Source organism: Pelobates fuscus, chromosome 2 (genome assembly GCF_036172605.1).
Source record: "Pelobates fuscus isolate aPelFus1 chromosome 2, aPelFus1.pri, whole genome shotgun sequence".
In the NCBI taxonomy this organism is placed as follows: domain Eukaryota; kingdom Metazoa; phylum Chordata; class Amphibia; order Anura; family Pelobatidae; genus Pelobates; species Pelobates fuscus.
Window position 1 is genome coordinate 32,039,009 of NC_086318.1, and position 24,999 is coordinate 32,064,007.

Sequence of the window (24,999 nt, forward strand, 5' to 3'; positions counted from 1 at the left end):
AGGGAGACAGATAGAATTATGGAGGGAGAAATAATATGGGGATGGGGAAATTAAATAAAGAGGATAGAAAGAAAATAATGAGGATGGGAGAAAGATGATAATAGGATAGATGTGATGAAGAGGAGAATAGACAAATTGGAGATGTAGGTTAGGAATAAGAGGGTGCTGAAGCATAAGGGGCAGCAATAAATTGATATAAAGGGGATTAGATGAGACTCAATGGTACAAGTAAGGATGGTGATTGAAATAAGAAGGATTCAGAGAAGTAGGTTTTGTGGCAAAAAAATGAGGGGGGGATGAGAGGAAAATTATCGTGGGTTGTGGGTCAGTATGAATAAACTGCAGAAGATACATGTTAGGTGATGAAATTAGGATGACGTAGGGTGAAGAAATACAAGATATATAGAAAAATAGCACTAATAGTAATATTACTATGATTAAGTGTTATTAGGTGAAAAGGCTGGATAGCTTTGCATTATTTTCTTAGAGCTTTCTGTTGTATCTCCTGCTCTATCTTCACTCTTTAAACATGTGTTTATTAATTCATTGATGTGCACCGGTTTAGTAGACCTTAAATGGATTTTAAGTTGGCCATAGTAGGACATGTTTGCTGGACAGTTTAGATATAAATTGTAAGTTTTGGTTATGAAGAAATGTACCCCCACTGCACATAATAGTATGCAAATAGATGACACACTACACAGGGTTGTTATTGTTTTTCTTCTTTGATACATGCTGATATCTTCTTACTCTTTGCGCAAGAGTGAATAACTCAGTTTAAAGTATATTGCACTAACTTAAAGTACACGTTTTACATATCAGCAATCTATTGATATTACTTGATTGAGGAACAATAAGATATTTATTTGTTCAGAAATAGACACTTTGTGAATTTTATCTTCTGCTTATTACTGCAATAATGGAAACTGTCAACATTATGGTCCCAGCCAGTCCACCGATCATCATTCCAATGACGTGGGAGTGCATTTGTGATGACTCACACTGTTCCCCACTGTAGAAAAAGGCCTGGCTGGAGGAGCATCTGTGGAGAGAAAGGGAATAATGTCACTTTTTTTTGTTTGTTTGTTTGTTTGTTTTATGTTCATGTTTAATAAGGAATCAAACTGATCCGTATAACCAAAAACCAAGAACCCTGCTGTGGAGAGATTTTTAGCACTCTTACTGAAAATTAGAAGAACTATAGGGACTACAGGTGCCAGGTACATCCTAGACAAGGACTGGTGGAGATCACTTAAGGAAGCTCTAAACTCTGGGATTTTACTGAATCTTCTGTTAGGTGATGGGTTTTTATTTTTTACTGATTATTTGAGTCCTTGAATACTTCTGATTTCAATAACATTTTTGTCCAATTTTCAATAAACTTTCCTTATTTTTTAGGGACTTTCCATTTTTCCTCTTTTAGTAGGGGTTTATTTGGAATTAGCTATAATTTCACAGAAAATGCAATTATTTCACAGCTGAGTATCTTTTTAATTTATTTTTTGTTATGTTTTAATATTTTTAATGCATTATCATTATAGTGAATTAAAAAAAATGAGGATGATTTGCAGTTAAGAGTATTAAGAGTATTAAGAGTAAACTACTGATCAAATCCCACTCAGCTGCGTAGAGCTAATCAAATGCATTAATTACATTATACCACCCAACAACATACCTGCAGCTAGCTCTTCCTTTTTCCATGACACAAGCACCTCCATTTAGGCATGGGTTGGGATTGCATGAGACATCCAGGGGCATCAGATGGGCCTCATAATTAATAACATCTCCACTGTCCTGTAGGGCACGCTTTCTCCTGTCTGGGATAGCTCCATGTTCTTCAACAGCTGGCTCTGGTTTTGCTCTGATAGGGACCTCACTCTTTATTAAGTATGTTAAATCTGTAAGGAAAATTAATAGCAATTAGGAGATGAGAAGGCATAAAGGCAGTAAAAATAAGCTTTGAGTTGTCAGATGAATGATAGGCACTAGATTGCTCTGTGAGTTACAAGCTCTAAGGCTCTGTTTGTTGGACAATAATAAAATGCTGTTTGCACTGTAAGTGGTCATTTACTACTCTGTAGGCAGTGAGCTGCCACATGAACTGTTCAGCCAAATATAAGATTAATTAGTTGAATCGCGATCGGCTCACTGCTCTGATAATAGTGAGTTGCACGTTTCTTAAGTAGTAATTAAATGTTCCTCACACTTTTATGAAGTTATACGTTGTTGTTTTTTCTTTCGGTCAATACTAACCTTTTCTTAAGACCTACCATTAAAATTCAAAAAAATTATGAGATCATCATTTTTCAAAAAGTTCCTTCGCTTTAAATGGGTGTGAGCGATGAATGTGGTCCATCCATAGTCTGCTGTTCTGTTGCAGTTGCAACTGGGGTCATATGTTCCGATAATTGAGGGTCTCTCCCAACGTGATATATTATTCATGGCTGCAGGAAAGCACATAGACAATCACTGTTTCAATGCAGAGTAGAAAATGTCTAAATTAATTAAAATTGTTTGTTTCTAATATTGAACATGAACATGTTTAAATTGCAAGCCTTTGGACCATGATTGCCTGGTTACAAGAACATAGAAGGCAGCAAGGACATTGGAGATACGCTCCAGTGGGCATTATCTGACTGTTCTTGGATGAATTTTGATGCAAAGGGATTTGTGAATCAAAATTACATTTGAAACATGGTTGGAAAAGTCCCTGTGGCACGTCTATAAGAATGTGGCCCAATTTTGCAGCAATTCCAGCACCTGAAAGATGCACTTACATTCAATTATTTGAGACGCAGATGTTGTGAAGCTTCTACTTGATGACATCCTTTGAGTGGTATCAGGGTCCTGGTCAAGCACAGTGATCAGGGCTTGTCTGTTTAAAGCAGGCCATTCCAAGACAGCATCATCTTCCCCACTGGCCATGTGAAAGGAAATCCCAGTGTAGTCATTGTAAGTAGAACCAGGTTGGCCATGTGGATATAAGCCTACTCCAATACCATAGCCCTCTGGACTGTAAAAGCGGGGGCTGACAATGCGATCTCCTTTAACGGTACCAGCCAGGATCTGGCTGAAGTTGCGGATTTGCCATACTGCATGTGGACATGGGGTTTCCATGAGCGAAATGTCATCAACTGAAATGCCACCACTGGTCGTCTTGTCATCACCCTGGATTCCTTGGAAAACGTAACGGAATTTTTTATTTGCGTTCAGGTTCACTTGTCCAAATTTCCAGTCATGGTCATTATCACCTAAATGAAGACACAAAATAAAAGAGTAGGATATATTAGGATCTAAAATGTAGTGAAATATCTACAAAAATTCCACTTAACTTATGGCTGGGATGTTACATGACTACAATTCCGCTATTACCACTTCTATTCTGCAAATGTAAATGGAAAAACACCTAAAATGTTAATGTGTCATTTGAAATTAACACATCTGAATTATTTATAACAAATAAAAGTGTTGTGTACACTTAGGGTATGTACTTAAAATGTATATAATTTTAAAGATATAGCGCACTTTTATTTGTTATATGTTTTAGGAGTGTACTTTTATGGGCTATCATACGTTATAGGTGCAGCTTTTTTTTTAAATACTTGTTATGAATTTTCATATTTTTATAATAATGTTTCACAAATTTGTGCATGTCCATTTGTTTTTTATAAGGGGGATGTGGCAAAAGTACAGCGCCCCTGACTACAGCAAGCATGCTGTACCGCCACACTATGGAAGAGTGTGACGCTATGATGAAAATGCGGCTGGAGTTCTACAGACCCAATCCACCTGAGAAATCCGTGCAGTTCGTGAGGAACCTAGTGTTCGAGACCCTGCAATACTGGGCAGAGAGGGAAGGCCAGCTGGAATGTTGGGAGGAACTCCAGCGGCAGATACAGTTACGGGAAGAGGAGAGCATCGTCCTCCCTCCCCAGTAGGAGTGTACCTTGCAGGGAGTGGAGAGCAGCGTCATCCCTCCCCAGCGGCAGGGTGAGTTTCAGGAAGTAGGGACAGTCGGTCCTGCTCCCAGCGGCAGTATGTTTTGCAGAGAGAGGAGAGCATTGTCCTCCCTCCCAGCGGCAGTGTACCTTGCAGGGAGAGGAGACAAACGGTCTCCCTCCCCAGCAACCAAGTGTGTTACAGGGAGTGGAGACAATCGGTCTCACTCCCCAGTGGCAGTGCGAATCCCAAAGGAACTGAAGGTGTCGTTCTTCCTCCCCAGTGGCAGTGTGTATCCTTGGGAGAGGAGACAGTCAGTCTCTCTCCCCAGCAGCCAAGTGTGTTACAGGGAGTGGAGACAATCGATCTCACTCCCCAGCGGCAGTGCAAATCCCAGGGAGCTGAAGGTTTCGTCCTTCCTCCCCAGCGGCAGTGTGTATCCTTGGGAGAGGAGACAGTCGGTCTCTCTCCCCAGCAGCCAAGTGTATTGCAGGGAGTGGAGACAATCGGTCTCCCTCCCCAGCGGCAGTGCCAATCCCAGGGAGCTGAAGGTGTCGTCCTTCCTCCCCAGCGGCAGTGTCTATCCTTGGAAGAGGAGACAATCGGTCTCACTCCCCAGCAGCAGGACAATTTATTGGGAGTGGAGATGGTCAGTCTCCCTCTCCAGCGGCAGCATGTGCTTCAGGGAGAGGAACATATCGCCCTCTCTCCCCAGCAGCAGCTTACCCTTCCAAGGGGAGATCGTATTCTCCCAGACAGTACAGATGGGACTGTAGTCCCTGCACAGGACCGGCCGGGAGGCTGAATAGCCTGTCCAGATCCCCAACTACCCTTGCAGGAATACCAGGAGGAGGGGGTAAGTGCTATTTCCCCTCCCAAGCCAGGTACCAACCAGGCTACCACAGCAGAAGCGCTGACATCGGGGCAGAGCGCAGCTGGCCTCTGCCCCCCAAGTACCTGTTTGTTGTGGGTGGGTTATTCTTGTACTTGGTTATGGTGGGTGGGTTGTCCGACTATCTCAGGCAATGACCGACAGAAGGTCAGGTACCTGGTTAGTCTACACCCCAAAGGGGAGATATGTGGCGAAAGGGACCTCGCCACTGGTTTTTGGAGGGGCCTGTTTGCCAGCCTCTTGCCATGTGACTATGGCCCCTGGGAAGTATTGCCATTTAAAAAGTCTGCTTGGGCTTATTGGATTTTGGGACACTTTTTCTGCCCCTTTGAATCCATGGGGAGGTGTGCCTCTTCCTCTCCCCCGTTTCCTGTCCCAGGGACACTGCCAGTGGAGGTTCAGTTCTTTAGAATATTAGTTATGTATTTTAATGTGTTTTGTTGCAGTTGTGACTTAGTGATATTTTCTGTACCTGGAGATAATTGAGTTTACTACAGTTACTTAAGCCAATTATCTCCTGGATAGAGGAGAAAATTGACAGACCGCACAGCCCAAATCTATGGAACTGTTTTGGGCAGGAACTCCACCTAACTTTTAAACCACTGGAGGGAATTGTCTGATTTTTGAGTATGTTTGTATTTGGAGTATGCTGATTTATGTACTTTTTATGGAGATTGCATGTATAGTTTAGGAGTTATGAATATTGTATAAAACTGTATATTTTCCTGCCTGTGATAATTTAGTTAACCCGTTGTGTACAGTAATTATATCACAGGCAGAGGGGATGGTTTGTCTGTCCTAACTGGGAGTGTTTAACTGTATTATAATGTATTTAATTGGCTGTGCCACAAAACCATGTGGGTGGTAACATTGTGTAAAAACCTGTATAAAAGAAGCAATAAAACCACAGCTCTGTATGTTCCTGCTTACACTCCAAACTGTGTGTCATCCAGTTATTGGAGGGAAGAATATTTGTTCCTGTGTCTGCTGTTCCAGCTTGCAGGAGATTCAACTGAGAAAGTCCTTGTAAGGACTAGAGCTAACTCCCCATTGAGGTGCATTGTGTATGTCAACATTCAAGCTACATTAAATATTTCTCAAGTAGAAAATAACATTTAATTATTTGGGTGTATGTCTGCCAGCAGATTACACGGCTAGAGTTTGCAGTTTTTTTATACCCCAGTGTTGTTGAAATGTTGACAATGTGGACATAAATTGGTTCCAGCAATATTTTGTACATTAGCAAATATCATCGATGGGTATGATAACTGCACTCTGTCATGGTTCTACGTGTCGAAAATTAAGCTTATGCCTTTTTCTAGTAGAGGGACAGTTTAATGACTGGATTATATAGCTGAAGATTCTAGGATAAATGTTTGTGAAATTGAGCAAGATGACAAAATAATATAGATAATCCCTGCTACCTTTACATGGGCAATTATCAGAAAAGAAAGGCACATTTAAAAACTGGGGGAAAAGATCTTTATATTTGGTATCTAGCGGTGCCTCCTTCTGTAATCCAGTGTGACCAATGGATTCCTTAATGCAAGAGTGGATATATGTACCCATCTAGCTGCTGTGTCTTACAGCTAAGTTTTAATGTGGGACATGTAGTTCAATAACAGCCGGAGGTCTACCTTTTGGCCACCCCATATTAAATAGACACAAAAGTTTAAAAAAAAAAAACATGCAAATTCATTCCTGACTTTATTCCAAAATAGACATCTCTGAGTATGTGTGGAAAGTAGCAGATAATAAGCAGATGTTTCAGAAATTAGAATTTTATATTGTAAAATTATTACATAACAAAACCGAATGTTACCCCATAGTGTATGGATCTTCTTCATTCTTCTGACATTGCCAGAGCCATCATCCAAACGAACCCAAATGACAAGTCTATCTTGTGGGCTTCCATTCATCTTGTAGAAGAACTGGAGACACTGTTCTGTCCTCTTGGGGTAAAGAATTCGGGATTCCAGGAGCGCAGTACGGTCAACGAGACCAGCACTGGTAGTGAAGTGCATAAAATACCCAGCATCTGCCAAAGGAGACAGTTTTATTATTTACCATTTTATTGTTTTGTGTTCTTTGTTTTGTTTCATAACTTACTAAATCAAAAACAAGAAACATAAGCCCAGTTCAGTATTTCCAGTGAAAAGTATAATACAGATTACTTAATTATTAGATACTGTAAAATGACCACATGTCACATGTCAAGAACGAGCCAGGCCCAAGGGTTTCTTTTATACTAGATGAACGCGATGTTGCCCTCCCACATCACATTGCCGATAGTGTAATGCCAATTTGTTGTGGCTGTGTTTGATATATGTGTCTGTGTGCAATGTGTGTGGTAGCTGTGTATGATATAGGTAGCTTTGTGTGTTGTCTGTCGGTAGCTGGGAATGATGCCTGTGGCTGTGTCTAATGCATATGGGTAGTTGAGTAAGATATATGTGACTGTATGTGGCTAGCTGTGTATGAAGTGTGTGGATTGCTGTGTGATGTGTGCGCCTGTGTTTGTGGGTAATTGTGTGTGTTATGTCTGTAGCTTTATGTGGGTAATTGTGTGTAGTATTTGCAGCTATGTGTGGGTAGTTGTGTGTATGTGATGTGTGTGGGAGGCTGTGTTTGTCGTTCCTTCATCTTAATTTTAGGTAGGGGGGTGTTCCAGTGGGGCAGAGATTATGGTCTCACTCCCTGGTGACCTGCTGGGGCTGTGATGCTTCTCCCTAGTGGTCTGGTGAGTGAAGCTTGTGGTCTGCACCTTGTGCAGGTGTAGATCAATGTAAAAGCTCCTTCCAGTCAGGTGCTGACAGGGAGTCCTTAAGAAGATATGCACACCACCCACTCCCTCGCACTACTGATAGGGTGCAGGGCCAGGAGGGAGCTCTTTTGATGTCCCTACTAGCCCCTGCTTCAGCCTATGAATTAGCAGCAAAAACAAAAAAACACAAGCATTCCTAGTGGGAATTTGTGGTACTGCAGTGTATAAAATCATAGCACATTCAGTAGAAGATCAAGATTTTCCTCTCAAGAGGGGCTAAGCCTGACCTCCGAGTGAGCCAGACGTGGTATGCCAGGGCTCCTGACAAATTGGCTGAAAAAGAAAATAACCTGATGGACACGGCTGCCAGACTCACCTAAACATGTACCAAAGGCCAGGGGAACTCGGGCACCCCGACAGACACCTCACCCAAGCATCTCTCACAAGGAAAACCAGGTATCCTTGTTGCGGCCTACCTGGCCCGAGGGGAAACAGCCAGTCCCCTTGTGCTTCGGGCCGGGATCTGGTCTTGTGGTATATATATATATATATATATATATATATATATATATATATATATATATATATATATATATATATATATATATATATATATATATATATATATATATATATTGCTTTTTCTAATTTAAAATATTGGTCCTTTCAGAGTAAAATGTTTAATTATAGAGTAAGCATACTCACATGCAGACACAGACAATCTCACTGATATACATAAGCTCATTGGCATATAAACACAAGCTCACTCACTAGCAGGCACACACACACACACACACATACATACAAGCAAGCTCACTCACTAGCAGGTGCACACACACACACAAGCTTGATGATCTCAGCCATAGAGGCAGGGCAGTCAAGGGGAGACCGGCACGGCGTAGGAAAAAAAAAACGTGAGTAAAAACACTATTTTTAAACACACACACACACACCCCATGACACACACATATACCAAGACTGACACACACACATACCGTGACAGACATGCACACACACACACACACACACATTGACAGACACACACATACCATGACACAGACAGACCATGACACTGACACACACACACCATGACACACACAGACACACACACCATGACACAGACAGAAACACACACACACACCATTACAGACACACACACCATGACAGACACACCATGACAGACACATACACCATGACAGATGCACACACCATGACACAGACAGACACACACCATGACAGACGCACACACACCATGACACAGACAGACACACACATATACACTCACACTGACAGCTGGGTGTGATGGCGGCCGCAGGGGGAGCTGTGCTGGTGGCCGCCGGGGAGCTGTGCTGGTGGCCGCAGGGGGAGCTGTGCTGTTTAAGCAATCCTGCCCCTGCCCTAACCCTACCCCTAACACTACCCCTACCATACCCCTAACCTAACCCTACTCCTAACCCTACCCTAACCCAACCCTAAACGTACTCCTAACCCTACCCCTAACCTGACGCTAACCCTACCCTAACCCTAATCTTACCCCTAAGCTAACCCTACCCCTAAATCTACCCCTAACCCTACTCCTAATCCAACCCTAATCCTACCCCTTACCCTACCCTAACCCTACCCTAACCCTACCCCTAACCCTAAACCAACCCTAACCCTACCCCTAACCCTACACTTACCCAAAGTCCTGAAGTTCCAAAGTTCCGAAGTGTCGAAGTTCCGAAGTTTCGAACTGCCGAAGATCCAAAGTGCTGAACCCAACCGAAGTGCCGAAGTTCTGAAGTCCCGAATTTCGGAATGCCGAACCGAACCGAACATTTTTCCCATGCACATCCCTACATATCACCTCTAAGGCTATGTTTTTCCAAACTATAGAAATTTAAATTTGTTAACCTATCTTCATAACTAAAGTGTTCCATTCCTTTTAACAATTTTGTTGCCCGCCTCTGCACTTTTTCTAGTGGAATAATATCCTTCTTAAGAACAGGTGCCCAAAATTGCACAGCATATTCAAGGTGTGGTTTTACCATTGATTTTTAAAGAGGCAAAATAATAATTTTACCTGAGAATTAATGTCCCTATTTATGCATAACAATACCTTACTGGCCTTATCAACTCCCGATTGACATTGCACCCTGTTGCCTAGTTTGTTGTCTATAACTATTTAGAAATCTTTCTCACTAAAGAGGAAATCCACTTTTCAAAAATTAGCTAGAATATTTTTCCCAGATACATTAAACATCTTACCTATTAAGAACCTGCTTGCATTTAGTTACTTCTGCAGCTTCAGATATGGCCAGCAGAGGGAGCTGAGAATCTGAAGTAAGCAACTAAGAAATGAGCCAGTCATCTATGACCAGTCTGTAATATTGCACCACTTAGTTAACAATTTACCACTGCCAGTGAATTATCATGATAGCTGTTGCTACTAGATTTCTGCATGACAAAAATATTAAGTTAGTCTCAATCGAATCAACCTAAGGACTTTTTTGGTCCAGATGAACCAAATTTCGTTCCTGGCGTTTCGGTTTGGATGAATTTTTATTGTTTCAGGAAAAACAAACACCTTTTTTCCCTCTATTGTCCACTCCTCACATGGTCTTTTAGTGACAGTCCACTGAACATCAAGCATATTTATCCCCCATCAATCACCTCAGATGGAACTCCAAATCACAAAACAAATGACCGTTCCGTTTGTTTTGTGATTCGGCCATGTGGTGATTCAGAGTTGAAAAATTTGGACAAATCTCAGAAATATATTCGAATTGTGATGCGTTTGAAGCCGAACGCAGAAATCTAGTGATTACTTTCTCCTGATGTACTTGTGTCTTTTTTAAAAAGCTCGCTCATTAGACTTTCTTCATGTTGCTCCAACAAATATAATTTCCAATATTATTAAACTTGTCTTTCGAGGACACACAATGCTTGGCTGGGCCAACCAGTTTATCTGTTAACCTAGCTCTGATTACAGCAATAATCCATGATTTCAAATACTGCAATCTTGCGCAAGTTCATAAACATGAACTAAGTTCATAGTACAAGAATTCAAAGCCACGCTTGAAAAAAACAGCTTACATTTTGTGGTTTTTCTCCCCCACTTATCTAGAAAGGATTAGACCTGTTTGCCTGCACAGCAAGTTCAAAATTAATATTTATGCCTGCTGTTAAGTCATTCTGTGTGACCTTTGCTCTCAGATTGAAGGCTTGTGGTGTAAACTCAAGCAGATTAAGACAAGTTCATCCTTATTACCTCTACAGCGTCCAACTAACGTGTGGTCATCGGATAATCCTGGGCTACTGATCTGATGCACCCAATCCGCATTATCAGTCGTTCCCTGAATCATCCCGCAGATGTTAATGAATTCAAAGGAACATTGATCAAGGAGCGTGTGAGGTGTCGCTGGAAAAGACAAAATATTTAGGTCAATATAATAGTAATTAACAAATATCAATAAAGAATTAGTACCAGAAAGTACACATTTATAGGAATCAAAGTTCTAAGTGTGGCCTCGAGTGCATATTTTATGTTTGTCCATCTCAACAGTACTCCTTATCGACCATGGAAAGATGGAGCAAAACTACCTGGAATTAATTAAATCTGTGATCTGGAGGTTTGAATATGTATAAATAAAAGACTCCAATTGATCTCTGCCAATGACTGAGATGAGAAGCTTTACATATTAATAACAATCAGATCTACTGGGGTGTGAGAGTTATGATTCTAGAAGCAATATAGACAGGGTAATACAAAGTTTTAGTCTCTGGTTTTTATTCAATAAACAATGAGTTGGATTTTGTTTGAGAACCTAGTAGTAAGCAGAAGTCAACGTACTCTAAGTTAATTATGTATCAGTATTAAGTGCAATAAATGGATGGAGTACTACATAATAACATATATCTAGAACACTGCACATCAAGGAGAGAGATAAATCCTAAAGACAAAAAAAATTAATTATTGCAAACATCAGCAGGTTTGACGGCATGGTGGGAGGTGACTGGTCAGCTGGTAATGGGGACGTGCCAGTGACATAAAGCTCATCCCGGGTGATGCTCGCAACCACAAAAAAGGCATGTGATTACAGATCACCTGTAGCCAACCGGGGTCACTCACGTGCAGAGAACTGCTAAAACCTTCTCAAAAGGACAGAAATAACCTGGAGAATCCTTATGCAGAACAAATAATTAACACTACTCCCTTAGATAGACAGACAAACAGGTACAGTATCAGTAATAAGGAGAAAACTGAGACAAGATGAAGAGCCTAGTTTGTCAACACACCACATGTCCCTGTTTAACAAATCACATCCTAAATGTGTTTTTTAATAGCAGCAATAGTAGATAGCAACAAAAGAAACTTGTAGCTGGTGAGAAGCTTATGGCCCGCGCACCATATTATTACCCACTGTAAGAGAGTTAATAGATTAACCTAATTGTACTTACTGCAGTTGTACATGCGATTCAGACGCTCCAGATCTAATGCAGATAAATCAAGACGCTGACCAATGATGTCATTGAACGCTGGGATCTTGGCTGTGATTGTAGGGACGTTTGGGTTCTTGTTGAATGACAAGGGGCCGTAATGCATTACAGATTCATAATCATATGGAGTATTCAAGTCGGTGATAAATCCATCATCGTACGTATTGAAATTGTGTTGCAAACCTGCACAAAGTAAGTCGGGGTGTATCTATATTATTGAAAGGATTATTTGTTCTGGCAAAATGTCTTTAAACCATCATTAATGGAACACTCACCATAACAACTTTACCGACATACTTTTTTTTAGGAATGGGGAGCTACTGATTGGCTTAGAGCATCAGCTGACCACTCTAGCCAATTAGCGGGGGCCCTGCCTGACAGCACTCTGCACTTCCTGAAACTCAGTTCTCAATATCTTACCAGCATCGGACTTGTAAAATGTAGGACAAATTATATATTTTACTCATTGGATTGTGACTGCAATTAGCAAAGTAACAGTCTTTGAAGTCAATTACAATGAATTTTGATGTTTTTTTTTTAATACAATGCCATTTGGTTATTCTGGCCATTGTTCCTGGCCACCAACTTATTTCTGTAAGATTATTAAGTAGAACTTTTATTTTTTGTTTAATTTCTGAAATTGTATGTAGTTTTTATCTTGCTTAATGGTTCCTCATATGTTTTACCTTTTTTTTTTCTTGAGAAGTAAGCTTTCAAAATGCATTACTTAGCAGCTAATCAACAACACAAGGGTTTCCAATGTAATTCAACGTGACTCAAATTGGCTTTTTCAAGCTTGCTCCTTGTGTCCCATATTTGGTTATTATGGAATGTTATTAATATGTTCTGGCTTCAAGCTCTTGCATTTAACAAGCTTTTTGTTAGCCAGCTTTTGGGAGAAAGTTAATATTAATATAAAAAAATAATACAATATTTGTTGACTACAGTTCCAAACTTTTCATCAATTTTTATTGAAGTAATTTGGATTAACCATCCATTTAACTCGATAATACTAAAATAAGCCTAGCTAGGTCTGCATCCATCTATATTCGGAATAAATCAAAACATTAAAACTTAAACAAAACTGACCATCAGTGATTTCATTCCACCAGATTTCAACATAGTCATCTCTGTCTGTTCTAGACTGCTCATGATAAAATCCCAAAGCATGGAGAATTTCATGTTCCACGACTGCCTTGTGGTCACATCTTTCACCAATGGAAAGATCCTGTCCTTGGGGCAGTCTTCCAACCATTGACCAGCATCTAAAAAAAAACAAGCAAGGTTTACTATTCTTATTATGTATCAATGTTGAAAGCAAAATTTTGCCTCCCAGGATTCTATTCTAGAACCAATGTCTAAAAAACAGCCCTATCACATCTCAGTCAGTATACTAAGAGCACACAGAGAGAATGAGGAAAAAAAATAATGTTTCTAAAATGCAATGTGTGCCTTTGCTGTGCCAGGACTGAACTAGATTGTGATGTCAGTTGCTAATATAAATTTCAAGGAAAATGGGACATTACATGAAAAAAGTTAACACAGAGTGATTTCCAATGTTTTATTCAATGTCGTAATTTCCTAAAAGATGAACCTTCCCATTTAAAGGTTTTAACATATTATTCAATGCATCACTATAAAAAAAGAATGGCATATCTTGGTCATATCTTGAAAGTATAAAGTCACAAAAAGGATTCAGTGTATGAAGGCAATAACTGACTGGTTAGCTTAGCTAAATTAGGAAAAATGTGATTGTCTTATTTAAATTTAATTTCAGAAATTTGCTAGAATAGTTCTGAAATGTTAAATGTGGTGAAAGTAGCCTCACCACTGGCTTTTGGTAGGAGCCTGTTTGCCAGCCTCCTACCCTGTGACTATGGCCCCTGTGATCAAACTTGGTTTAAATCACTGTTTGTGCCTTTTTGGACTTGTGAAGCAGCACTTCGAACTCCCAAAGTGGTTCGAAGCGCCACTTCGAATTACCAAACAACAACAGAGACCACCCTGGAGCTTGTTAACAGCTATTAACGACTTGAAACATTTCTCACCGCAGTGTTCTAATTGTTCGTCTGGGTGGCCGCAATTCCTATGGACAACCACGAGGTGGCGGCCGTCTTGTTCACATGAACGCAGGCATCAGTGTTTGGGCATGAATCTCATGGAACTAAAATCGGATACAAAAAACTCCCGAACACCGCTGGACTTCCATCATCGCCTGCGTTCAATTCTATACAACTTAGAAGGGCACTGTTCGGTGAGATCATTCAAGTGGATGAGGGGGACAAGCACCAGGGTAAGACTATTGACTCTGTTCGGTAGTTTGTTTCGTCAAAATACCAAACTAGACCGACCGCAAGCACTGATTCTCTGCAACTGTTTTGGGCATGGGTCCATGACTGCGGTCGGTCAAATAAGTGACTTCCATAAAATTCCTGAACCCCTGAACTGATCTGGGTGATTTTTGGATATGTTGGTCAACCAGATCAGGCTATCAGGGGGTCTGCGGCGGTTAGGGGGTCTACGGTACTGATGGTGTCCGTTGCGGTGCTTATGGTCCTCACCATCAGCTAGGAAGCATCGACTGGTAGAGGCACCCAGTCAGACCATATTTTTTTTCTGTACTATTTTCTCCTTACATTTTACCAATATTTATTGCAGATACATTTCATTATTATTTTATTATTTATATAGAGCCATCAAATTCCGTAGCGCTGTACAATGGGTGGACTAACATACATGTAATTGTTACCAGACAACTGGCCGTTCAGGAACAGAGAGGGGGAGGGCCCTACTCAATGAGCTTACATTCTAGAGGGAGTGGGGTATAGTGACACAGAGGGTAAAAGTAGGGGTACGAAGTAGGTTGTTAGAAAAGTATTAATTGAGGGCTTAGTAGGTAATTTTTGACAGTTGCAGGAGAGAAGTCATGTAGGGTGGGGGATGAAAACCTGCTAACAGTTTAATTGATATGCTTTCTTGAAGAAGTGAGTTTTTGAAGTGGAGACTGGGTGAAATTCTTAAGGAGAAGGGAAGGGAGTTCCACAGAAGAGGTGCAGCCCGGGAAAAGTCTTGGAGGCGAGTGTTAGAGGTGGGAGTACGGACAGAGGATATACGTAGGTCTTTGGCAGAGCGTAGGGGCCTCGACAGGACATACTTGTGTATTAGGGAGGATCGGTAGGTTGGAGCAGCATTATGTAGGGACTTGTAAGCAAGCACTAGAATTTAAAATTGAGCCCTATATCTAACTGGAAGCCAATGCAGGGACTGACAGAGCGAGGAGGCGTGAGAGGTGCTTGCGGACAGGAATATGAGCCTCGCTGCCACATTCATTATAGATTGCAGCGGTGCAATCTGGGAACATGTAAGACCACTGAGAAGAGTATAGCAGTAGTCCAGGCGAGAGAGAACAAGAGCATGGACCAGCACCTTAGCCGCATCCGGGGTTAAATAGGGGCAGATGTTTTTGAGATGGAAGCGACAGGATTTGATGATTGATTGGACATGAGAGGTGAAGGAGAGGTTGGAGTCAAAAAGGACACCCAGGCAGCGAGCCTGCGAGGTTGAGGTTATGGTACCACCGTTGACTTGGAGACAGACAGACACGGGAGTTGTAACACTTGAGGGAGGAAAGACCTGAAGTTCTGTTTTGGACAGCAGGGATGGACTGACAGCCTTCTGGGCCCCCGGACAAAATTTGATCCAGGGCCCTACGAAGACAAAATATTAAAGGAGCACTATAGTGCCAGGAAAACAAACTTGTTTTCCTGGCACAATAGGGTCATTAGGTTCCCCCAACCTGCTGGGCTGAAGGGGTTAAACTGTTTAAGAATAGTTTGACAACTTACCTGGGGTCCGCTGGGATATGAGGCTGTAGTAGGGCATAGGAGCAGTGGTGTGTGTGAGTGGTGCAGTGTGTGTGTGTAGGGGGGGAGGGGGGGGGTGTAGTGAGTGAATGTGTAGGGCAATGTATGTGTGTGTATGGGGAGCAGTGTATATATGGGTGGGCAGTGTGTGTGTGTATATGGGTGGGCAGTGTGTGTGTGTGTGTGTGTGTATATGGGTGGGCAGTGTGTGTGTGTGTGTGTATATGGGTGGGCAGTGTGTGTGTGTGTATATGGGTGGGCAGTGTGTGTGTGTGTGTATATGGGTGGGCAGTGTGTGTGTGTGTGTATATGGGTGGGCAGTGTGTGTGTGTGTGTATATGGGTGGGCAGTGTGTGTGTGTGTGTATATGGGTGGGCAGTGTGTGTGTGTGTGTATATGGGTGGGCAGTGTGTGTGTGTGTGTATATGGGTGGGCAGTGTGTGTGTGTGTGTATATGGGTGGGCAGTGTGTGTGTGTGTATATGGGTGGGCAGTGTGTGTGTGTGTGTATATGGGTGGGCAGTGTGTGTGTGTGTGTGTATATGGGTGGGCAGTGTGTGTGTGTATATGGGTGGGCAGTGAGTGTGTGTGTGTATATGGGGGGGCAGTGTGTGTATATGGGGGGCAGTGTATGTATATGGGGGGGCAGTGTATGTATATGGGGGGGGCAGTGTATGTATATGGGGGGGCAGTGTATGTATATGGGGGGGGCAGTGTATGTATATGGGGGGGCAGTGTATGTATATGGGGGGGCAGTGTATGTGTATATGGGGGGCAGTGTATGTGTATATGGGGGGGCAGTGTATGTGTATATGGGGGGGCAGTGTATGTGTATATGGGGGGCAGTGTATGTGTATATGGGGGGGCAGTGTATGTGTATATGGGGGGGCAGTGTATGTGTATATGGGGGAGGCAGTGTATGTGTATATGGGGGGGCAGTGTATGTGTATATGGGGGGGGCAGTGTATGTGTATATGGGGGGGGGCAGTATATGTATATGGGGGGGCAGTGTATGTATAGGGGGCAGTGTATGTATAGGGGGCAGTGTATGTATAGGGGGGCAGTGTATGTGTATATGGGGGGGCAGTGTATGTGTATATGGGGGGGCAGTGTATGTGTATATGGGGGGGCAGTGTATGTGTATATGGGGGGGCAGTGTATGTGTATATGGGGGGGCAGTGTATGTGTATATGGGGGGGCAGTGTATGTGTATATGGGGGGGCAGTGTATGTGTATATGGGGGGGCAGTGTATGTGTATATGGGGGGGCAGTGTATGTGTATATGGGGGGGCAGTGTATGTGTATATGGGGGGGGCAGTGTATGTGTATATGGGGGGGCAGTGTATGTGTATATGGGGGGGCAGTGTATGTGTATATGGGGGGGCAGTGTATGTGTATATGGGGGGGCAGTGTATGTGTATATGGGGGGGCAGTGTATGTGTGGGCAGTGTATGTGTATATGGGGGTGCAGTGTGTGTATATGGGGGTGCAGTGTATGTGTATATGGGGGGCAGTGTGTGTGTATATGGGGGCAGTGTGTGTGTATATGGGGGGCAGTGTGTGTGTATATGGGGGGCAGTGTGTGTGTATATGGGGGAGGGGGGGGGCAGTGTGTGTATGGGCCTGCTTACCTGTACAATGTGATGTTTTTCTCCCTCCATCTTCATCAAGCAGCACTCTGGAGGCCAGGATCCTCTTCTAACTCTCCTCCATCCACGCTGTCAGTGTGCTCCGTGTGAGAGGGAAGCAGGGGTTGTGATGTCACTTCCTGCCCCGCCTCCCATCCTCACACTGAGCACGGAGCAGGGAGAGAGAGACCTGGCAGTGAGAGCAGGTATAATGCTGCCAGGTCTCTCACGGAGTGGAGTGGGGGGATTGATGGGTTGCAGGGGCCCTTGGAGTCATTATGGGGTGTAACGTGGAGTCATTATGGGGTGTAACATTATGGGCTGCAACCTTCTTACAGCATTTTGCATAACTTACTTCTGCTGTGGAGATCTTTGATCTCCACAGCAGAAGCATGACTGTGCTGCCGGGCCCCCTGACTGACTCGGGCCCTCGGTCCATGACCGATCTGCCCGACCTGTCAGTCCGCCCCTGTTGGACAGGTTGAGTTTAAGGAAGTGAGCAGCCATCCATTTGGAAATCGAAGAGAGGCAGTCAGAGACATGAGTCAAGATGGGCGGAGAGAGATCAGGAGAGGACAGGTAGATTTGCGTGTTATCCGCATAGAAATGATAACGGAAGCCAAAGGAGCTGATGAGTTTACCAAAGGAGACAGTAAAGATAGAGAACAGTAGTGGACCAAGGACAGAACCTTGGGGGACGCCGACAGAGAGTGGTTGGGGAGAAGAGGCAGAGTCAGAGAAAGAAACACTGAAAGAGCGCTGGGAGAGGTAGGAGGAGCATCCGTAGACCATAATTATGGAGAATGCGAAACAGCTGTTGATGATCAACAGTGTCAAAGGCAGCAGAAAGATCAAGGAGAATTAGGAATTTTATTTGGATAAATATTTTTTCTTTGGGTAGTCTCTTTTTATTCAGCAATTTTAGATTTAGTCCACCTCCACTACTAATGTCTGGCAATTTTGTATCAGCTGATTAAGTCTTTTGCATCATAGTATTGTAAATATATATATAAAATATGAGTCTTGTCTTCAAGACATAACATAGTTGACTTCAAAATTGTATTCACTTTGGCTTTTTTGGCCTTAAATATTTAAATCCACTCTCAAAGAGGTCCAGGCCCATCAGCTTTCATTAAGGTGTTCACTGAAGCAAAGGATAATTGACAGATTTTAATTTTCCTGATGTATTGGGTGTTCTACCATTAGTTTTGATAATAAACGATGCCAACATAGTTTCGCCATCACTTACCCACCAAACTTCTGGAAATGGATAAATGATGCTTCTCCTTCATAAGGTTTAAAGTCAATACATGATTTAAGGCGGAACATTTCAAAAGACTGAAGAATCACTCCTTTTGCATTCAGGTCTAGAAATGAAACATATACCTTAATGTAGAGGTCCTAAATTACATCATATAATACACACATGTTATGTGATTTTACTGGTTTTGTTTAGCTAATGAATAGTTGTCAAAGTAAAGATATTTTACCCAGATTGTCAGCCAATATGTATGGAATAGGGAAGGTCCATCTGTAGGACTCATTGCGTAGAGCATTCCTCACATTGCTCTGTCAGAAAACAAAAAGCTCAATGTAATATCTTTTTGTTATTATATAGTATTTATGTTATAAGGAACATACTTACTGATAACTTAATATCGCCTTGAAACAAGTTCTCTCCATATTCTGAAAAAGGAACAATAAGAATTGTTTCACTTCTTTGACACAAACCCTTGCTCAGTACTATAGAGAATAAAGAAATATTGTAGACTCATGCAAACTAATTGTGATCCAACCAAATTGTGGGTGACCAGCGGATCATCTGAATTCTGTGACTTTGAATGGGCATATCACAAAACGACCAAAATGGACAATGGACGAACATTGTTGTTTGTTTAGTGATTCTGAGTTCCATCCATGGCATCAAAAAAAGAGATTATTAATGGCAGGGTCGGCGCGTCTTATAGGTGACTTAGGCAGTCGTCTAGGGCACACCAGTCCAACGGCACCAGATTTAAGTAAATGTAGTGTGGCAGGGCTGCACGGACCGCGGTACAGGAGCTTCTGTTTCCTAAACCCGGTTGCCGGCGGACTGACAGGAAGTGCTCACTGAGTGGTCCTCGGCCAAGCTACAGAGGTAGAAGGCACAACAGGGAGGGGGACCACTAAGGGGGGGGAGGCGGAGGACCACTAAGGGGGGGGGGGTAGGAGGGGGAGGACCACCAAGAAGGGAGAGGGGAGACTGGAGAGGACCACTAAGGGGTTTGGGAGAGGGGGGGAAAGGGAGGACAACTAAGAGGGGAGAGAGTACCACTAAAGGGGGGGAGAGTAGACTGTAAAGGACCACTACAGGGGGGGGAGGGAGGACCATTAAGGGGTTGGGGGACAGGGAGGACCACTAAGGGGGGGGGAGAGAGGAAGGGCCACTAACTGGGTGGAGGGAGAGGGAGGACCACTAAGGGGTTGGGGGAGGAGGACCACTAAGAGAGGGGGAGAGGGAGGACCACTAAGGAGGGGAGAGGGAGGACCAATAAGGGTATTAAGGTTGGGAGGGAGTGAGATGACCACTAAGGATGAGGGGGGGGGAGTGAGAGGACCACCAACGGGGGACTGGAGAGGACCACTAAGAGGGGGGGAGACCACTAAGGGACTGGGAGGGGAGAGGATCACTGAGGGACAGGGAAGAGAGTGGAGAGACCACTAAGGGACAGGGTCAGGGGCAGGTGAGAGCTCTATGGGTGGAGGGGTAGGGGAGATCACTATGGAACAGGAGAGATCACTAAGGGACAGAACGGGTGGGGAGAGCACTAATGGAGTGGAGGGGAAGAAATACCACTAAGGGACAGGGGGCCAAGGGAGAGCACTAAGGGTCAGGAGGGGAAGAGAGAGCACTAAGGGACAGGAGGGGAAAACACTGAGGGACAGGGGGGGAGATCACTAATTGATAGGAGGGGAGACCACTATAATAAAAAAAAAGAGATGCTCCCCTCTCAGCCACTATCCTGCCCCACAAACCCTCTCTTTTGCACTATACACACAATGCATTCTTACACATACACAGAAACACACAATGCATCCAGTGGTGTATCCTGGTTTTGTGCTGCCCTAGGCAGGACAAAACTCAGGCGCCCCCCACCCCCCACCCAACCCTTTCCCCCGCCCCGCCTTCTAAACACACACACACACACACATTAATTGACAGATACGCATACATTAGCTAACAGACACACTCACACTCACTAACAGACACACTCACACTCACTAACAGACATACACACACACACACTCACAGACATACATACACACACTCACAGACATACATACACACACTCACACTCACTAACAGACACACTCACACTCACTAACAGACACGCTCACACTCACTAACAGACATACACACACACACACTAACAGACACACTCACACTCACTGACATACATACCCACACTCACACACTAACAGACACACTCACACTCACTAACAGACACACTCACTGACTAACAGACACACTCACACACTAACAGACACACTCACACTCACTAACAGACACACTCACACTCACTAACAGACACACTCACACTCACTAACAGACACACACACACTCACTAACAGACATACACACACTCACACACTAAAAAAAACGTTATCTGATTGTAATGTTAAAATCTGTATCTGTCTATCTGCCTGATCTTATTTCTTAATTTGTAGAAAGAAGCTATTACAAAGTCATTTATTATACAGATCCCCCCCAAAAAGGTAGCGGGTGAGTCTCAAGCAAATGAATGGCACAGATCTGTAGCAGATAATCATGTACAGCTGATTAATATTCTATTGACCATGTGCATTCTCTAGAGGTATGTAAGATTAGGCATTTTTAGTACTTTGATGACAGAATTAACTACAATCAATTGTTATTTTCATTAGAGCATTGATTGTGAAATAGTTTAGAGTTTAAACAATTCCAGTTTCTATTTTCTACAGTATACAAGAATTATATCAAAAACACTGTGTCTTGACAGAATGGCTACAAAACAAAATGAAGGAAAGATGCTGTTTTGGTACTTTTGCCATTATTTAATTACCGTATGTAATAATAATAATATTAATAATAGAACTAAAGTGGTTATATATGGCCACAATTACTTTGGGCACAGCTTTTGACAACCTGCACACCTTTTGACTTAGGGGTTTTACTTTTGCACATCCAAAGATTTCCAGTAGCAAAGCAGATTCGCTGCAGATCTGTCACAGTTCTACTTCAATTAGTTATACCCTCTGTAGAGCAAAGCCCCCCCCAGCCTCCTTACCTTTGGGAATGCTGGGGGGGTTCTCTATCTCCCTGGGGTCTAGTGGGGCTGTCGGTCTGGCTGCTGGGCTGTCTGCTGGGCGGGCGGCGAGGGAGCACTTCCTCTGAGCTGTCTGCTCAGCTCCCTCGCGCGCCGCACAGTGAGGCTGGGAGGCGGAGCCGGAATATGACGTCATATTCCGGTTCCCAGCCTCACTCTGCGGCGCGCGAGGGAGCTGAGCAGACAGCTCAGAGGAAGTGCTCCCTCGCTAGCCGCCCTCCCGCCAGTGCCGCCCGACCGCCTGCCTTGTCAGTTAGCCGCAAGGCTAACAAGGCATTTGCCGTGGGCATTTGCGGGCGGCTTTTTTTGCCGCCCCCTGGAAAATGCCGCCCAAGGCAAATGCCTTGTTTGCCTCGCGGCTAATATGCCCCTGAATGCATCCCTACACACACACAGAAACACACAATGCATCCCTTACTCACATACACACAGACACTGCTTCTCTTACACACACAGAAACAAAATGCATCTCTTACACACACTCAATGCACCCCTTACAGACACACTGATTAAATTGCATACACAGAAACACACACTGTATCCCTATACACACCCACTACATCCCTTACTCAAATTGGTATCCCTATACACTACATTCCATAAGAACACACACACATTACATCCTCTACAATAACACATAACACATCCTCTACACACATACACTCCACTCCCTGTGAGCGAACTCATGGGTGAGCCATGTAGGTGGATTTATGGGCGGGCCTTGTAGGGATACTCACAGTCAGGTCCTGGGGGCCCAGACCTGGAGCTGTGTAAGGGGCCCCAAAAATGGAGCTGCTTACTGTTCGTTACTTGTTGTGAACACTGTTACAAACAGTCTCCAGAGATCCGCTTCTACACCAGACCTGTGGAGCCAGACTGCAGCCTGAGTCCATTATCATCCTCTTGTCCTCATCTGGTGGTAAGTAGGCAATCCAATATACTGTATTATTATTGGCACTAATCTCTCATTTACCTCACATTAAAGGGCCACTATAGTCACCAGAACCACTACAGCTTGATGTAGTGGCTCTGATGTCTATAGCCTGTGCCTGCAGGCTTTTTAATGTAAACACACTGTATTTTCAGATAAAAGACACTTTGTGCAGAACTGGCTTTGGCCCATATGGCAGGTCATATGGGTAGGGCATTGTGATGTCACATGGTGGGCAGAACATATAGGGGGGAGAGGGGGATGGCGGCAAATGTTTGTTTGCCTAGGGCGGCAATGATTGAGAGTTAGGGGACAGCCATTAAATGATTTTATTCACAGATCAAGTCAGAAGTGACCAAGAAATATATAATAAACTGTATCAATTTGGATATTTTACTGCTCTTACTTTTTTTTTTTACCTCTATTGGTTACTTCTTCTTACTTGATCTGTCAAGCAATTTATATTTGTAGCACACAATTTATGCCCCCTTTTGCTTCATTCAAATCATATTTCCTTAAATGATTGCATGGACGAAAGTAATCTGAGCCAAAATGCTGCATGGACAAACTTCTGTCCACTAAAACAAAAAAAAAGGTTTGGACAAATTGATTTGGTCAAACAAAATGTTTCCACCATGCACAAGTATAATATATAGTCTATATCTGGTTTGTTGGGTGATGTGGGTTAAAGGCAGTACTATTGTTTACAAAGATCTGTATTGGTGTATGTGTGGCGTAATCTAATTTAATTTAATTTATGTGTGAAAGAGGGCAAGGAGAAAGGGATGACGCTTGAAGCTAGGTAGATTCAGTCTCTGGAAGGTCAAGTTATGTAAATACAAAACTTCACAAATTTTACATTTCAATAACTAGAATAGCACGTTTCATTAATGAGACCCACTGGATGTTCCTTTTTTCATTTGCACTTACACAGAAACATTTCAACACAGTTATCGACAACAATTACGTCTCTGGGTAGTATATGCCGGCTTATAAACTTTGCTCTTTTAACCCCTTAAGGACACATGACATGTGTGACATGTCATGATTCCCTTTTATTCCAGAAGTTTGGTCCTTAAGGGGTTAAAGGTAATTATGTTCAGAAATATACAACAGTTAGACAGCTTCATTTGAAGGAATACATTCTTACTTACTTTGGTTTATTTGGGGAATATCTTCAACTAATTTTCCGGCATCTATAAGGTCATCTGTAACAAGTAAAACAATCAGTTATCCTAAGATAAGGGTTCAGTAGTCCCAGCAATTTAAACTATAACTGAACACAGATTCATTGGATAATATTTCGAATTTTAGGTTTTGAAGGTTTTGTGAGTTTAACACAAAGAACGATTGTCTAATACAAAATGATTTCCTCTTACCGTTAATGTCTTGTCTGTTACTGATCTGCGTGAAACGAAGAAAGGAGAATATTTATTGCCTCTTACATACTCGCTATTCTACATTTAAACTACCAGTACAATAAGGTCATCTAGCCCCATTTACAATGCAGAGTTTGGAGGTATCGTGCAGAAACATTGTTCTTAATCAATAGTACTTATTAAAGAGTCGACAGTGGAGTTGACGGTGAAATTAGTAGAAGCAATCTATGCCAATGGCAGTGCCCAAGTAAAAAGATCCTGAACATCTGTACGATTGTCAGGAAATACAATGATCTTGAGGATTGGGATTAAGGCTCTAAGGCTTCCTAGCAATATTTTAAATTATGACTCTCAATCCAAAGATTCCCTATATCTGTTCCAGAACATCTTCCAAAGTCCATCTTTTCAAAATGAAAAAGTGAAGCTTTTTAAGATCTTCTCACATGAGTAAAGTAGAACAATGAATAACCCAGTTCTTCAGGGAAAAAAAAACAGTTATGGTAACAGAAGACATGCCAACTAGTCAAAAAATAAAAAGATCCTACACACGTGCTTTGCCAAGGGTCCCTTGGCCTGGATTTGGAAACTTATACTCAATAGTACTTGGAAATGTCTTACCACAAACGCTGTTCCATAAACAAATAAAATAGCTAGGCAGCAAAGCTGGGCAAGTCTGTAGGGGACCATCACTGCTGCATGAAGGAAACAGACTGGTTCCCATCCGTATCATAACATTTATAAAGATGGCTTGAACTTTGCCCACTCACTATCAGTATAAA

General features: G+C 42.8%; 1 protein-coding gene across 1 annotated transcript; it reads right to left on the reverse strand.

The window, feature by feature from the left end:
* Window positions 1–787: 787 nt before the first annotated feature.
* On the reverse strand, window positions 788–24,999 carry MEP1A (meprin A subunit alpha). Its single transcript, XM_063440834.1, has 14 exons — window positions 24,839–24,999; window positions 24,221–24,245; window positions 23,996–24,049; window positions 19,210–19,250; window positions 19,055–19,133; window positions 18,814–18,931; window positions 13,164–13,339; window positions 12,036–12,257; window positions 10,846–10,995; window positions 6,654–6,869; window positions 2,778–3,251; window positions 2,271–2,444; window positions 1,676–1,898; window positions 788–1,042 (listed from the first exon to the last, which is right to left on the reverse strand). Exons 1-14 carry the CDS (start codon window positions 24,905–24,907, stop codon window positions 895–897), a joined length of 2,169 nt encoding a protein of 722 aa, XP_063296904.1. The 5' UTR covers window positions 24,908–24,999; the 3' UTR covers window positions 788–894.